Source organism: Daphnia pulicaria, chromosome 6, assembly GCF_021234035.1.
Source record: "Daphnia pulicaria isolate SC F1-1A chromosome 6, SC_F0-13Bv2, whole genome shotgun sequence".
In the NCBI taxonomy this organism is placed as follows: Eukaryota; Metazoa; Arthropoda; class Branchiopoda; order Diplostraca; family Daphniidae; genus Daphnia; species Daphnia pulicaria.
The window spans coordinates 19,685,659-19,699,007 of NC_060918.1; the positions used below are offsets into that span (position 1 = coordinate 19,685,659).

The 13,349-nt window shown below is 37.2% G+C and overlaps 1 protein-coding gene and 1 long non-coding RNA gene across 6 annotated transcripts; both read right to left on the reverse strand.

Moving 5' to 3' along the window:
- Positions 1 to 6,269: 6,269 nt before the first annotated feature.
- LOC124341664 lies at positions 6,270 to 8,857 on the reverse strand. 4 transcript variants are annotated; one of them, XR_006918563.1, is made up of 9 exons: positions 8,438 to 8,857; positions 8,159 to 8,363; positions 7,976 to 8,100; positions 7,748 to 7,906; positions 7,459 to 7,680; positions 7,244 to 7,394; positions 7,026 to 7,178; positions 6,723 to 6,841; positions 6,270 to 6,629 (listed from the first exon to the last, which is right to left on the reverse strand). It is a non-coding gene; the product is annotated as an uncharacterized LOC124341664 (long non-coding RNA). The 4 variants fall into 4 exon arrangements; XR_006918561.1 differs by having other exon boundaries at positions 6,900 to 7,178; XR_006918562.1 differs by having other exon boundaries at positions 6,270 to 6,841.
- Positions 8,858 to 11,385: 2,528 nt separating this feature from the next.
- LOC124341924 lies at positions 11,386 to 12,694 on the reverse strand. Of its 2 annotated transcripts, XM_046794880.1 has the most exons (7): positions 12,532 to 12,694; positions 12,365 to 12,475; positions 12,207 to 12,290; positions 12,054 to 12,146; positions 11,830 to 11,988; positions 11,546 to 11,749; positions 11,386 to 11,470 (listed from the first exon to the last, which is right to left on the reverse strand). In XM_046794880.1, exons 1-6 carry the CDS (start codon positions 12,608 to 12,610, stop codon positions 11,733 to 11,735), a joined length of 543 nt encoding a protein of 180 aa, XP_046650836.1. In that variant the 5' UTR covers positions 12,611 to 12,694; the 3' UTR covers positions 11,386 to 11,470; positions 11,546 to 11,732. The 2 variants fall into 2 exon arrangements, with proteins under 2 accessions (XP_046650836.1, XP_046650837.1); XM_046794881.1 differs by lacking the exon at positions 11,386 to 11,470 and having other exon boundaries at positions 11,545 to 11,988.
- Positions 12,695 to 13,349: the final 655 nt, after the last annotated feature.

Below are 13,349 nucleotides of genomic sequence, written 5' to 3' on the forward strand. Positions count from 1 at the left end.
AATAGATTAATCCTGACATGACTGAAGTTCGTGAACTCAGAGAGTGGTACGAGAATCGCAGAAATGTCGCATGACGCCGATAATGTTTTTCTTTATTACTCTTTGCAATGGCCGATATCAACAATGGAATCGTTTTCATCGTACATTTTTTGGTTTCACCTTGTGTGTTTATAATCCTTTTTGTGAGCAGATAGAAAGGATAAAAGGGAGTACTTTATCATTTAATATTTCAATGTTTTAGCTCTACTTACATTATTGGCAGGATCAAAAGTATTCTCTTTTGTTCTGGATTTTATACAATTTTCTCTTGTTGGACAAAATTGGTTTTAGATATTTCTTTGAAACAACTCAAATTAAGTCCTTGTTATTTTCCCCAGGACGTGCGATTTCACACAAAAAAGTGATGCATTTTTCAAGCTGGGGAACAAGGAATTCCACAAGGCCAAAAACAACGGCCTTAGGCCGTTGAGCATGAACTTCGACCCCGAGATCTGCAAAAAACTTTCTAAAATCAACTAATGACAACTACAATATTGGCGTTCCTACAAAAGTCTCTTAATTCCATTATTTTCATGGTCATCTCAATAAATGTATATTTTACGTACAATAAACTTACTCGATTTTACTACAAAATACAACTGGTACCGCATCACTTTTTTAACGCAAGGAAGATAGCCCACACTCTTGACATTTGGATGCAGAGAAATGACAAATGAGCACAACAAACACAGTTTTTAGACAAAAGTCCTCTTTAATCTTTAAGCCTCGCCATCTTTAAAACTTGTAAAACAATTAAAATATCAACCGAATAAATTTGTATTTTACAGTTTGCGTTTTTAGAACCAATATCTTTTTCCCCTATTTTGAATTTTTTATTTTTTTATTTTTATTCATCGGGTGGTATTATCGAGCGCTAGATGGCTTCGTCGTATCCTCCCTATCCTGATTGGATCTAATCAGCACGTGATCAGAAAAGATTCTAATTGGATCTTGCAAGAAAATTTGGCCACGCCTCTCCCCTTCATGGAGGACCATACAAGTTTACTGGCCTTAACCATTTAGTAGGCCATGGTCTAGGTAGGGCTGGCTGCTACTTTCTTCATTCATGCCTAGCCGAGAGAGCTGTTATGAAGGATAATATTGGTTGACAGACCTAGAAGAGGCCAACTAGATTCTGTATTCTCACTATTAAATTATTTAAAAAATGAGAATAATTATAATAGCTCGATCACTTTTCTCTTTTTCAATCACTCAGGCTTTGGATTTCTAATCTTCTACCTATCACTTATTCTGTCGTAGCATCCATGAGAAAAAACGAAGACGAAGATGCCTTGGAACTCAGATATATCAGATGTTACAAAATCATTCACTTCTTTTAATAGCTCTTCCATTGATTCTACTTCTTTAACTTCAAAACCAAAACCAAAACCTTGAAAAAACCCATTCAATTCATTCGAAGAGTGAACCAAACTTTTCATAAACATCTTGTTTTTTCGTCCTGCAATAAGAATATATTTGATTATTTCAATTTATCTGTATAGTTGAAATGTATACTTTAAACATCATCTGATATTTGACCAATCCAGGACGTCTATTTGGAACATCATATAAAGGATACGGGGTTCCGCTTCTCTTCACCATTTAATGCTGAAAATTATCTAGAAATTAACAGAGTGAGATATTAGTAATTATTGAAATCAGAAATAAAAAATTTTCGATGCCGTTATTACGCCGGAGAACATCTTTTTCATGTTTAGGTCCCCTATAATTTCCACCTTTAAAGCTTTCTCTATTTCCTCTTTTTTGGCCTTCACCTTCTCCAGCTCTTCTTTCAGCATCGCAATTTCCTTTTTCATATCCTCTTTGCTGACTAATAAGAAAATGAAAAGTAATTTCCTTTCGATGGCTGTATAACCTGCAAGACGCGGACAGGTGCATCTTTTAAATGGATTCTTGTAAAATTTCCTTTCCTTACTGGGGTAGTTCATGGCTTCCGCCACGTTGGCGCCTTCGTTGAGCACGAAATGAAAAGCTGATGGGCAGGTCACCACATAATCCCCCGCACACTGTTTCAAAGTGTGAAAAGGTATAGGTGGACTATGACCTATCAGTATCTGAGGAAAAACAGGTATCCCCTTGTGCCTTTTAACGACAAATATAAATTAATAACACGAGCATCAAGGGTAAGTTGAAGTAACACTCAACAGTCCGCAGCTTCACAAGAGTCATAGTAATGCGGAACTTGGTCACGGAAAAGCTGCCGCAACTCCTCCGTGTACTTGTAGGAGACCCTAAATGAAATGAAAATGTTTATTACATCTTGCATGCTATCGCAACAACAAGAAAATCACTTACGCGATCCAATGCTTTGGTTCACCAAAGTGATGCTTGTTGATGCTAAAGAGATTCAAATCCTCCACGTGCCAGGCAGAAAAACTCCCCAGCTGACCGAGGAAGATTTGAGGCACGTTGACTCCTTCTATAATTTCGTCCGGATTATGCAGAAATTGCCTAAAAGTCCGGCGAAGATTGGGTAAGTACCTTTTAAAAAAGAAAAATTGATTAGACATTTCCACTATGAATATGTGTTGGTTTTTTTACCACATTTTGTTGCTGTCAACAGGGAAGAGGGAAAACAGAACGTTAATCACGTACTGTGGCTTCTGTTCCCTACCTTCCGAAACGTTCTTAAAATGGTGCAGCATGGCAAACCAAATCGGCATCTTTAGTTTTGTTGTGCTACTGTAGAGAGCTCCGCGTTTTGCTTTGTCGGCCTTAAGGGATGCCTCGACAGTGACATCTGTTAAAAAACGGAAATTAATTTGAAGAACGGCTAGAGTATTTAAATTTTCGAATGTTTAATGTTTCCTTTATTACCCTTCCCTTTCTTTTGGGACTTTTTGTCGATCAAGAGGAAAACCCCATCTTGTTTGCTGGGTGGCTGCGTGTAGAATTGATCCAGGGGGGTGACTTTTTTTCAGATCATCCATCAACTTGAAATCACGTTTCAGTTTTGTCGGTGGCCTGACAATAAAAGCGCCGTTCTTCCCAATTGTTTCTATAGGTCTGCAAGATGTATGGTTCAAATTGATCCATCTCTTCTTGGGTTGGTGTCAACACCAAACCAGAGTTTTCTGGTACATCTGGAAATGAAAAATTTTGTTTAAAGTTACACTCTTAATTAATTGATAAAGCACCAGCAATCAAAGACAGTCTAAAGAATTCAGACTTGTCATCGGAACTCAAGCACATCTCTTGCCAGAACAAATGGGTGTCGCAATCTCGATAATGATGACCCAGCTCGAAATAATGACGGCAAGGCAAGAACTTGATGTTGGGACACTCTTTACGCCAATGTACGAATTCACCGCATGTGTGGCATGGTTCATTTCCTGGAAAACCCGGAAGAAATCAGCCACACTTTACACAGTGAGATAAATTTACGTACTAAACATGAGGGAATATTTTTTGGGTGTTTTTTCCTAAAAATTTAACTACACCTAACTAGACATGTATATATATGTATATATATGTACTTAACTTAACTACACCAACCTTTACTATCGTTTCAACACAGAATAGAGAATACAATAGACATCAGCAGTGAATCCTGATTAAAATTTATAGGCCTAGTTACCCAGATTTTTAGCCATTTCTCTCTTTCAACGACTCTGGAATGGAAGTAGAGAGGGAGTAGTGACACGTTGCCTGTTCTCCCTAGTCGAGAACCTGGAAATGAATGAATGGAGCAGCTGTTGTAAGCAGATGTCAGTAATGGGCTGTAAATTCAGCAATGAACTTGTGTAGTGCTCGTTGTATTTTCAGGTTCCTGATGAGATAATAGTTGGCATACTGAAAGGGAATAAAGTCATGATGCGTAATACCTTTGAACTTTGCAGGACACTCGTGCACAACTGATGGAGAGAGTGATAATGGTGCCACACGTCGATTGGTGTAGATGGTGGCACTGAAAGGAGTGCTATGTCTGTCTGTTGTTGCATCTCTGATAATTTTGGAAGAATGGACAAATGATAAAGCGTTTTTCCAATCCTCTCGCCCATCATGACAACTGCTTTGTTCTTCTTAAAGGTTACTTTGGTCTCAATAAAATGTACAGACAGGCCAACAGCGGTAACAGCAGCAATCGAAATTAAATTGGTGCCAAGATTGGGTACATAAAGGACATTTTCAATAGTGACTACTCGCTTGATGGTACCTACTGAGACAATGAATTCAATACCGTATCCACGCACGAATAGACGAGTAGACCCGATTCCACTAACAGTCCACGAATCAGGAAGAACTGGTTTGAAGGTTCAGAAAAAGGAACGTTGGTCACTCATGTGCTGTGTGGCACCTGAGTCTGCGAACCAATCTGAATTGCTTCGTCCAATGAAACATGAAGATGAAAAATAAGCGTCATCATTGAGATGTTGTTCAGGGTTATCAGCATCTTCTTTTTCTTGAGTTGATGCAGCTTTGGCAGCACTTGCGTTGTTCTTTTCTTTCCTTGCATCTTCTTCATCTCGAATTCTTTTTTGACAATCTTCTATGGTGTGGCCAGCAATGTTGCAGCGTCGATATTTGCAAAATCTATACGGTTGTTGTCTGTAGTTAGAACGGCCACCACGTCTGGAACGTCCACGACCACGTGAGTTGAGGTTGAAAGTTTGTGGATAAGACGGGTTTTGGTGGGCGAAGAAAGCTGCATCCTGAGCATCCGATTTTCCAGTGTTCCATCTTTTCGCCATCTCTTCCTCTTTTAGTAGACGGGATGTTAATAATGCCATGGTCCTATCTGCAAATGTGACACTATCCCACGCTGTGACAAAACTTCGATAGCTGGGTGGCAAGGTACATATGATCTTCGTCATGATAGAAATGGCGTCAATTTCTGCTCCAATATCAGTACAGTACCCACCAAACTATTAGGTACACCCCCCTATTTTCAATGCATTCTTATGGCACTACGTGTCCTAGAAAAATGCAATAACTCTTGAACCGCTTGGGCTAGATTTTTTTCCTTTTGGCCCTGAGTAGATCTAATGATGATCTACATTTTTTCTACACATGAAGTTGTCGTAGGATTAACCCCCACGGCGCTACGGTATCGTTCAGTTTATTAGGTACACCCGTTTTCCCCCCATATGCGCCGTGTTAAATACGGCGTTTTCAAAAATTTACAAAAAATACTAAAAATCAAGCTAAAATCTTTTTCTTTGTGCCAAAAGATGCAAAATTCTTCACTCTATACGAATATAAAGAATGATTTACAATCAAACCAACTCAGAGAACCCTTCCCTATACCCTAAAGTTTTCCACTTCAAAATTTGTCGAAATTTCTAATGCCTATGGGGGCGACAGTGCAAGTGTGTAGTAAAAAGTACAAATTTTGAAGTGGAAAACTTTAGGGTATAGGGAAGGGTTCTCTGAGTTGGTTTGATTGTAAATCATTCTTTATATTCGTATAGAGTGAAGAATTTTGCATCTTTTGGCACAAAGAAAAAGATTTTAGCTTGATTTTTAGTATTTTTTGTAAATTTTTGAAAACGCCGTATTTAACACGGCGCATATGGGGGGAAAACGGGTGTACCTAATAAACTGAACGATACCGTAGCGCCGTGGGGGTTAATCCTACGACAACTTCATGTGTAGAAAAAATGTAGATCATCATTAGATCTACTCAGGGCAAAAAGGAAAAAAATCTAGCCCAAGCGGTTCAAGAGTTATTGCATTTTTCTAGGACACGTAGTGCCATAAGAATGCATTGAAAATAGGGGGGTGTACCTAATAGTTTGGTGGGTACTGTAAGTTGTGTGACCATGGTTTCTATCTCAGATATATGCGCCATGATGTCCTTGTCTGGCTTGAAACGATACTCAAAGAATCTGGTTTGAAGTACAGTACCCTGCAATAAAATCCGAACGCGATTTTAATTGTAAAAAACATCTAGTGGGAGAAAAATTAACTAATACAAACAAAGTATTGTACTTGTCTATTTTTTCGTTATGACAAAAAAAGAGGAGGGGGCGAGTGGAATGAGACGAAAAGGATGGGACATAAGCCAGACATGGCCTAGGGGCATTTTCATTTTGTATTGTTTATTCCTTTCTAGGGTTACCGACTCTAGGCGCTCCCGATGGTGTGGTGTGTATGGCATTTAGACGCTGTTTCGGAAAAATGGGACAGCAATTTAGTATTTTTAGTGTATTAAGTATTTTTTTAGAAGCGGCAAAATACGATTTTAGAATTGTATTTCTCGTCGGTTACACAGGCGTTTATCCGAATTAAAAGTAATATATCATGCTGGCGAGGTTGAACCGTGTGCTTCTGAATTTTTCAGGTCTGCTTTCATTCAGTTTAGAATGAATGTTTTTCCCCTAACCGAAATCTTGCAGCGGCATGTCAACTAACGTTTCGAAACATTGAGTTCAATTCAAGATTTCAGTACACAAGCTTCGACAAACAACACATATGTTGGAAAGCACATATTGGGAGGATTTGCAAAAAGACGAAATCGAGTAACATTAAAACAAGGTCGCGATTAAGTAGAGGGTCCGTTAAGCATGAAATAGTAGTTTTTAAGACGTCAGTGCAGAGATCCTCGCCAAAAATTTTGACAAGTAGTCCTAAAAATAAAAGCGAAACGTTATCTTCGTGTTTCTGTTGTCGGAGCGGTAAAAATATTGTTTAGTCAACAAATGGAACACTTCCTGGGCCACCTGATTCACATCCTCTTCTTCTGACAAAGTGACATCCAAATCGTCGACGAAAACTGTATGACGCAGCGATCGGAGGTTGTCGGCTAGCACATTTGGATTAGAAAATTACAACAGTGATCCTGATAAAAATATGTCAATGTTAAAGAGAATGGCTTTTTAGCGCACAAGTAGACTAACTTGAAAAAAAACTTTCAATTCGCTTTTCGATGACGATTTTAAGGGCCAGCAAGTTGTTTAACTTATTTCCATTATTAGGCCTGACCCTGATATCACCACCCTAGGAATGAGTCACAAAATCCTTACATGCAGCTGATGAAATGCCAGTAGACGACGCCGCCGGAGTTGTGTTCTGAGATCGGGCTCTATTTACGGCGCCGTGAAGAGCCGGCCCAAGTTACCCGAACTCCTGACGGTAATCGTCAATGTTATCAGGCGATTGGCGCGTCACTTTCATGACTTTATGCAATTAAAATAAGAACATAGAAGCTGACTGATGAACACATTTTTAAGGTAAGACATACGATCGTCAATTGCTTGATGTGGGAGGCTGCTATCCGATCGGCATTGGCCTGCCCTGTTCCATCCAAGTAAAGTTCGATGCGTCCACCTATATCGTTCGTATTTTCGGAATAATGAAGGCTTTGATCAATTCCGTTCCCAATTTGGATGATCCTGTAATTTTACAAAATTGAGAAATTGATTAAATCATTTGGGCATTACGAGATGATGAAATTACCAACGAGGGCGTGGTAAAATGACGCCAATGGCATTTTGTCGTTGCCCAGCGCTCAACAGAACAACCGCGACACGAGTCTTGCAATTATTCGTCGTTGTGGGGTAATTTTTGCAAATCAGGCGTGAAGAGAATCTCTCAAAGCCCAATGATTATCCACTTCTTGCCGAAGACAAAGTTTTTGCTGTCCATGCAAGACGTGACAGCAGGAACTCATTCGTGAAGCTGAAAATATAAATGAAATTATAAATAACGGAGCTGCTGGGAAAGAACTGCAAATATGTAAACTCACTTCTTTTTAAAGGTAAAGCGTTTGATTGGAAAGCAGTGCTTCAACAGGTGCCAACTTGTTTTGAACATCATTAACTCGAACGCCTTCAGCGATAAAGGTGCACAGGCCAGGTAGCATTTAATGCAATCCAGGATCTGAAGCCAAACTTTGGAATGCTTCCTAAAAAGAATCAACACAGAAAAGGGTATTCAGAAGGAACCAACAAATATATAAAGCTCAATCTCTTACAGCTCTTCTGGCTTGATCGGAGCAAACACAAGCCTCAGTAATTTCTTTAGAGTAGAGCTGCTGTTCAACAGACAATTGTGCTGCAAGCTGTTTAATTTGTTTCTGTTTTAGGTTTGTTAATTGCCCTGAAAACAAAAGCAATATAATTTGAACTGAAATAATTAAGTGAGTCAAACGATTTACGTAAGAGCCTTTTTGGTCTTGTCCCCAATTTTAGCAAGTTTAGAGACCGGATCAGAGCTTTCCAGCCGCTGTTGATCTTTGGACAAGGAGGGGGGGGGGGATAATAGTTAGAACTGGTGGTTTTGTTAACCATGTATCTCGTAAGTTCAAACATTTGACAAGTAAATTGGTTATGCTGCTCGATAATGGCAGTTGGTCATCAAACCTGTTCCAACCGAGTAAAACATTGACTCATTATAAGAATATATAAAGGGGCAACTGGATTTCAATCTATTCCACCTTTTACTGGTTCGTCAACAAATTTTGTCGTAGTTTCCAAATTTGGTTGTAATTGGGCATCCGTAACGGCAGATTCTTGACTAATAAGTTGAATGTTTAATTCACTGCCATAAATGTAATTCAAAGGCTTCATACGCCGATTCAATTCGACAAACTTTTTTTTCATTGCCTGTTATTGTCTTTTCGTTAAAGCCGCCGACAGCCACTTTCTTCTTTTACTGTTAAGCACTTCTCCGTGTGATAATACTCTTAAAACGCTTTTTCACTGTAAAAAATCACTCAACAAGTTCACAACATTTGTAATTAGCTGGCCTTGCTAGCAAAGAGCCAAAGAGCAAAAACTACAATATTGACAGATCAGAGATCACAGTAGTTCAGGTGTTGAACATCAGGCCGTGAAACTTAGCTTCTTTTCTTAACCGCTTTCTTGCGACTACAAAAACGACCGACAGGTGGAGATTTCCCGTTCGGTTTTTTTTGCAGGATACTGTACATACCGATTCTCGACAGCATTTCTAAGGTATTGTGCCGATAGTCGTACCCACATCTCGTGAGCTGTGTTGCAGTTGATTAGAGATCTTTGTTGTTGACTTTCAATAGTTGAGATGAGATAACCACGGGCAAGTGTGTCTTTGGTATGCCAACTTGCTATAGCAGCAGCATTAGTGACTACACTACACCTAATGGCTAATACTACACCGAATGGCCGGACTTGCAAAATCTTGACAAAACCTTGGATCTGGATAAAAATAACCAACACATTAAATATTCTAAACTACTTCTTCGAACAAATTTTTTATTTGACATCTTGTTTAAGATAATTTTGACAATTTGACAAATCACTCCCATGACAATTTGACAAATCACTCCCATTACAATTTGACAAATCACTCACATGACAAATTGACAAATCACTCACATGCCAATTTTAAAAATCACTCAAATGACAATTTCTACAGTTAACTTTCCTCGACAAAATTGACACTTTACTTGACAACTTCTACAATTTTTTTTACTTTTTCTGAGTTGCACATGACAACGTTCGACAAACATTTGTTGAGATGGGCTCACCGCGTTGGAAAAATAAGAACACATCGACACAAATAGAAAAAAACTTTCTACGTGCAGGGACTACTTCCTCATGGCTCGTTTCCCCGCAACACCACTCCTCTCCAGATCGTCACTCCTCCATTTTATTTTGACCTCATCACCAAACAAAACATTTATTTTATTTCTAAAAAAAATTCACAACGCCTGGCTTGTCACTGGTTCCCCCTATCTGAAACCAATTTCTTTATCTCTGCCTATATCACATTTTTTATTCTGAAAAAAAAATGTAATTTTTTTAAAATGAAAAACACACCTCAGCAGTTTGAGATGTAAACAAATAAAATGAATTAGCGTACAAATAAATGAAAATTTGACGCCAAATCAAGCTCTTGATGTCGGGGATATCGAAAATGGTTTGACAAAGCCAGGAGTAAGTAAAACAGGGCAGCAATTTAACTTTTTATGAATCAAATAAAAATCAATTATACGGAGATTGTTTCCAGACTAATTGATCTCCCACCTTTCGGAATAGGGTAACTTCCCCTAAAAGTACGTGAGTTAGACTCTAATTTAGACATGCAATTGTTTGTCTCACAAAGTTTCACTTAGACAACCCCCCTCCCCCCTTTCACTAATACAACAAAAAAATGCACGGAACTACCAGATAATGGTTTTTGGACCGGAACTCGCCATAGTAATACCCACAAAGAACCTCACGGAAGACAAGAACGAATCAAATTTGTATATTCCGAACGTAACATTTTTACCGCTAAACATTGAAGTAAGAAATCCTTCCACTTTGTGCTGCAACAAAAAGGGGTTTTTATGAGTTTCTTCAATTGCATGAACAAATTCTTCCCCCGGAAGGAATGTGTTGCATGGAACGGTTGCAAATCCTTTGTTTGTCATTTGCACTTCCAATCCATAGCAGAAAAAGATAAGACAGCTGGGAGGAACCTTGAATTTTGGCATAAAGTACAAACTCTGCCTGCAATTTCTTTAACTAAGAAGTTATTGGATTTAAATAAAATCAATTACATAATAGGAAATGGAATGGGCTGAGATTAAAGTTAGCCAGATGAAACAGAAGAATTTTAATCCTTGTTCTGTGGAGTTATTTTGCCAGAATGCAATCCAACAGGTAAAATATTGGAAGATTATGAGATTTGCAACGACAGCGTATCATTCCACAAATGGAGCATCTTTCATCGGCAATAGCGTCAAAATGTGGAATAAACTTCTGTCGTAAATTTTTTGGTTGGTTTATTCCTTTTATGCCATTTCCATACCCCAATAATTAAAGCGCTATTCTGCTCTCAAATTACTTATAAACTAATTTTTTCATTGACAACATTACACGCGCTTAGACTTAATTAAGCTATAGTGATTATTATAGCTTCAAGCTGCTTAATATCCAAATTATTCAAGTAAGATGACAATTAAACATTAAAAAACAAAAACTTACAATTTTTAGTGCAAGCATTCGGCTTGGAAACGTTGGGCCGTGTCAGTTGCTTCCCCCCCCCCCTATGTCTTCCAAGAAGGAAGAGATAATCGTATTGAATTAGGCTGATTTGATCCGTTTTGAAGTTTGGATTTTTAGATGTAACATCCTTGGGTGGCACTGAGAGATATCGTTTAGTTTTATTCTACACATAAGAAATTTTTTTCCAAATGGTAAGTTCGTAGAAATCGAACAATACACAGTTTACTCCATAACTGTAACTGCATACAAAATGTTTTGTTTTTTTACAATTTTTCTTTTGAATGATAAACCATGTAATTTTTTCAGTTTTCCTGTTTACCGGCTTCAATGAAACATACGACATACCGACATCTGAAACGGCATTGTAGTAAACCCAATTTATCGGAAAAAATGTAAAGATTCATTCGTAAATACAAAATTGTGACAATCTATTTGTGCATACCATGTTCTTTTTTAATGGCTCCGGAAAGTACCACTTAATTGCTTCTGGTTATTTCCTATAGATAAAAATTAATAAAAGGTTAGATTTTACGTATAATTTTTACAACGCAAATTCTAAGAGACTGTACTACCATGGAATGGAAGTATTTGACGTATTTCGTGTATAATTTTCTTTTACTTTCCACAAAAACACAACCTTTTCTTTGCATTTATCTGTTTCACTTAAACAGGTGAATCATCTGACACAAATATTCACTTTTTCTGTACAACAGATTCGGATAAAGTAGACACAGTTGATGAGAAGAACAGCTATCATCTCTAGGCAGTTGGTTTTTCTTTAAAGACGCATTTACGGATGTTTTCATTCCTTTTTCTGGTGTACAATGACAGAGTATGGATTAACTGGTATGTTTACTTTTAATCTTTCTGGAAGCATCTTTGGGCAGTTTGTTTTTCTTTAGAGGTGCACTTTGAACAATATTCAAACTGGATTTTTGCCATTGTGAAGCATCGTGTGAAACATCAAATGAATCAACAGGTTGACCACAGGTCTCTGAGAACCGAGAAAAACATTCTGAAAAAAATAAAAGTAGACCAAAAATGATGTAGAAGAAGCAAAGGTTAAAAGATTCAAGTTACCATTTCTTTTACGCTTCCTACTTTTAGCCAAAGAAATTAGTCCAGTCTTTTGTTCTAAGAGAGAAAACCTTTCGAGAGCACTTTGCAGGAATTCTATGGACACGAAAAGAAATTAATATGATAATACTACAAACATTTAAAAACTGCTCTTACGGGGTACAGTTTGGTTGAAATCTTGTTCAACATAAATTGAATCAGCTGGTTGATCATGGATATCTGGCCACCGAGAAAAACTTTCTAAAAACAATAAAAGTAGAACAATAAAGTAGTTTTCGAATAAGTCATACAAAGAATAAAACAATCAAGTTTACCATCTCTCTTTCGCTTATTCCTACTTTGAGCTACAAGTTCAGATTTTTTCTGTTTAGAACCGTCTCTTGAGTTATCCGCACCACTAGCAAATAGTCCGAAAGATTTCATTCCTTAAATAAAGCAAATTTAACATTTGAAATATTTCATTTGTCTAAGAAAAAATAACCTTTTCTTCGACTGTCATTGTACTTCTTAACTCGAGCCTTTTGTTCTTCGCTTCTTAAATCACAACCTTTACGTTCCATATTTTCAATTAAACGAATTCAATAGCTACTCTAGAATTATAAAATCCAATTACAAACTAAAATAAAAAACGCAGTATATTACAGTTGACAGTGGGGACAGCCGAATTGAAAAATGTAAACAAGTATAGAAAGATGCGTCTGCAAAAAGTACTAACAGTATCCAAATTTAAAAAATTAAATTGTATTTTCAAATAAATTGAATTTGCAAAATTTAGACTGTTTAAAAATAAAATATGAAACAAAACATAATAGTTAATTGAGATCCAATTAAAACAATTCAAATTTAAGTTTAAATGAACACAACTCCATTTTACCCTATGCTTCAGAGCGAAGGAAAATTTTAACTAAACTAAGAATATATAAATGAATTTGAATCTGTATGAGGTTGTTTAACACAGGAACCTATCAAAGAACATATTTAAATTAATTGAAATACAATTGAAGCAAGTCTAATAAAAAAAACTTACATGTTCTTATTCCAGCCTTCATAGTTTACGATGAAGAAAATTCCACTGATAACCAATAATACTGGTAATTTCTTCAGAAAAAGGGTCCCTGGATCAATAATAATAGAATAATGGTTAATAAAATTGAATGGCTGCAAACTTTCTATAGACAGAATGTAAAATGCAGTAAAAAAATAGCGAGCTTACCAAGCCATACCCCATAATTGATATTTTACAAAGAAAATGGGGGTGTTTTGATGGGAAAAAAGCAGGTTACTGAAAGAAATATCACC

Excerpts from the sequence above, each read along its gene's own strand:
- LOC124341924 (XM_046794880.1), bottom strand. The coding sequence starts at position 12,610 with ATGGAACGTAAAGGTTGTGATTTAAGAAGCGAAGAACAAAAGGCTCGA. Across the intron at positions 12,476-12,531 it reads CAATGACAGTCGAAGAAAAG|GAATGAAATCTTTCGGACTA; the intron begins GTTATTTTTTCT and ends GCTTTATTTAAG. Across the intron at positions 11,989-12,053 it reads TAGGAAGCGTAAAAGAAATG|AATGTTTTTCTCGGTTCTCA; the intron begins GTAACTTGAATC and ends TATTTTTTTCAG.